Source organism: Cynoglossus semilaevis, unplaced genomic scaffold, assembly GCF_000523025.1.
Source record: "Cynoglossus semilaevis isolate Cse_v1.0 unplaced genomic scaffold, Cse_v1.0 scaffold2245, whole genome shotgun sequence".
NCBI lineage: Eukaryota > Metazoa > Chordata > Actinopteri > Pleuronectiformes > Cynoglossidae > Cynoglossus > Cynoglossus semilaevis.
In genome coordinates, this window is record NW_007585200.1 from 10,328 (window position 1) to 13,714 (window position 3,387).

The following is a 3,387-nucleotide window of genomic DNA, read 5'->3' on the forward strand; positions in this document are numbered from 1 at the left end:
TAAAGGTATTCAAATCAATAAAACAACAAGGGTGCCCAAATTTATGCACCTGCCTACTTTTGTTTAAGTAATTATTGCACACTTTCTGTAAATCCTATAAACTTCATTTCACTTCTTAAATATCACTGTGTTTCTTTGCTATATGATATATTTAATTGAAATTGCTGTTCCGAACAACCAATGATACATGAAGGAAAATCTTGAAAATGATCGGGGTGCCCAAACTTTTTCATACCACTGTATCTATCTACTGCCTCCTGCTGCAGCCATTAAGAGAAAAGGCAAAGACAGGCTGTTTGCAAGATTAACAGTAGTAGTGTGTTTAGGCACTGACCAGGAAGGAGCAGAGGAAGATGAAGGAGACGAAGTAGAAGTAGGCAAAATCGCTGCCGCACTCTTTTCCATGGGTACCTGAACGTTCATCACAGGCTCGATGACCCAAACATGACAACATGATCTCATGCCAGGCCTCACCAGTCGCACTCCTGATGCAAAATAAACACAGATGTAGGACAGTAAAACTGTTGTGTACTGCACATTTCTACATGTCATTTCATGTATACCAAGATATCAATTTAAATTATTATATTATATTATATTTAAATCTTAAGAACTAGATCATTTTGTGGCAGTTGGGAGAGCGGTTGGGAGAGTTGCTGTAACAAACACAAAGCCAATTCAAAGTAACAGATTCTTATCTTCGTCACTGGTTTGCATGGACTTTAAGTTTAAAATTACATTTTCCTCATATAGTGTAGATGGTAAAATAGTGAGACATATACCTGAAGAGGAGCATTAGAGCCTGGAGGAATGTACGGAAGTTGTTGTGGTGACTGATGGCTGTGTCCTCATTTAGGTCAATGTTACCAAAAACCTGCAGTACAGGCACACCAGCCAGCACGACTTAGGTCTTGACTGAATAGAAATATTTCATTTGACCCTAAGCTGATCATAATAATTTCAAAGTATGCACCAATTCATGACAATCATGAGTCAATCATAGAGCCTTACACACCTGCATCCCGATGATGGCATAAATGAAGAAGAGCATGGCGATAAGCAGGCAAACATACGGCAGCGCCTGTAGAGAAGAAATTGAACTAATTATTCATATGCACCCATACTCATTTGAGACAGCATTTTGTTTGTTCTGTCACAGTGCATAAGTGGCCTGTGAGGAGACACCTTGAAGGACTGAACAAAGGTCCACAGCAGGATGCGAATGGTGTAGCCCTGCCTGAGGAGCTTGATGAGGCGAGCAGCTCTGAACAGTCGCAGGAAGCTCAGGTTCAGAAGTCTGTCCTGCTGGACAAAGGTGAGATATCATTCACCAGGAGAATACATGGCAACCAGAACATTCTCCTCAGGGTTTACTGTTACAGTACAGATCACAATATATCAGTTATCAATGATCAGCTGTTGACATGCTGCACTTATTTAACCCTAACCATAATAGCAGACAAATATGGCAAAAAAGAAAGAGCCACCTGCAGGAGAGGAAGGGAGTTACAGTGCTTAGCATAAGTATTCACCCCCTTGGATGTTTTACACTTTTATCCATCCATCCATCCATTTTCATCTGCTTATCCGTTACCGGGTCACGGGGGCAGCAGTCGCCACCCAAATCACACTGCACTGTACCAACCCCCCTGAACCTTCCTGTGGGTGGTGAGTCCACTGGAAGGTACCAACTGCCATAATCTTGCCCAGGAGGTGAACCCTGGGGTTCCACACCAATGACAGAGACATTGCCTCTGGGCCAAAACACCACCACACAAAAATATATTAGAAAAAAACTTTGTCAAAGTGAAAACATGGTTCTATAAAGTAATGTTAATTAAACAAAATTCTTTAATTAATTCTTTACCTGGTTCTTTTTAAACAATTCCTGTGTAGCTTTTGCAGTATGCTTCAGATCATTGTCTTGCTGGAAAAGAAATCTTCTTCCAAGCCATAGTTCTCTTGCAGATTGAAAAAGATTGTCCCCCGGGATTTTGGTGTATTCATTCTGCCCTCTGTCTTTATGCTTCACTATGGAGATGGTGTGTTTTTGGTCATGTGCAGTGTTTGGTTTCTACCAAACAACGTCTTGTCTGATGGCCAAAAAGCTAAATTTGGTCTCATCAGACCAAATAATCTTCTTCCACTTGACCATGGAGTCGTCCACATGCCTTTGTCGAGATCTAATATGAATTTTCTTCAACAGTGGCTTTCTCATTGCCACCCTCCCATAAAGCTTTGAGCGGTGAAGAACCCAGGCAGCAGTTGCTATATACACAGTCGCTCCCATCTCAGCAGCTGAAGCTTGTAACTCCTTCAGAGTAGTCGTAGTCTTGGTGGCTTCTCTCACTGGTCTCCTTCTTGCATGGTCACTCAGTTTATGAGGACGGCCTGATCTAGGCAAATTCACACGTGCCATATTCCTTCCATTTCTTGATGACTGATTTTGCTGATTTTGATGTTCAATGCCTTGGAAATGTTTTGGTATCCATTTCCTGAATTGTACTTTTCAATAACCCTTTCTCTGAGTTGCTTGGAGTGTTCTTCTGTCTTTATGGTGTAATGGTAGCCAAGAATACTGATCAACCAGTCTCTGGACTCTTCAGACATATGTGTTTTATACCTCAATCACTTGAGACACACCCCCAAACCACTCAGGTCTTCTTTTCACTAATTGTGAGACTACTGCAACCAATTGGATGGATCTCTATTGAATTAGACCATTAAATTTAAAAGGGGTGAATAATTATGCAATGGCACTTTGGCCCAGAGGCAATGTCTCTGTCATTGGTGTAAAACCCCAGGGTTTACTTCCTGGGCAAGTTCAAATCCCGATTAGGGTGGTTGGTACCTTCCGGTGGACTCACCACCCGCAGAAAGGTTTGGGGGGTTGGTATGGTGCAGAGTGATTTAAGTGCTAACTGCTGCCCCTGCGACCCGGTAACGAATCAGCGGATGAAAATGGATGGATGGAATAATTATGCAAACAACTATTTTTCTTTATATAATTTTGTTTAATTAACATTACTTTACAGAACTCTGTTTTCACTTTGACATTAAACATATTTTTAAATTAAAAGCCAAATTTTACTGACCATTGATTGATTATTAAAGCAATAAATGTGTAAAACATCCAAGGGGGTGAATACTTATGCTAAGCACTGTACATCAATATGTTTTACAGAGTCTGGTATACAAAGAATATATTATCTGATAAAATAAAACACTAAGAATGTTGTCTGAATGTCACTGACCTTAGTCTTGTGAAGATTGGGATCAGTGATGACAACCTACATGATGAAAAAGACAGGGTAGAGAGAGAGAGAGAGAGAGAGAGAGAGAGAGAGAGAAAGAGAGAGAGAGAGCGGGAGTGAGAGAGAGAGAAAT

General features: G+C 40.8%; 1 protein-coding gene across 1 annotated transcript in view; it reads right to left on the reverse strand.

Moving 5' to 3' along the window:
* LOC103398954 (voltage-dependent N-type calcium channel subunit alpha-1B-like) overlaps positions 1-3,387 on the reverse strand; it is a gene marked incomplete at its 5' end in the record, with an annotated part of 9,380 nt that overhangs the window by 5,080 nt on the left and 913 nt on the right. The window contains 4 exons of the mRNA XM_017030988.1: positions 335-485; positions 783-874; positions 1,016-1,081; positions 1,186-1,323. Of these exons, the coding sequence (XP_016886477.1) occupies positions 335-485; positions 783-874; positions 1,016-1,081; positions 1,186-1,323 (447 nt within the window). The remainder of the gene's footprint in view (positions 1-334; positions 486-782; positions 875-1,015; positions 1,082-1,185; positions 1,324-3,387) is intronic.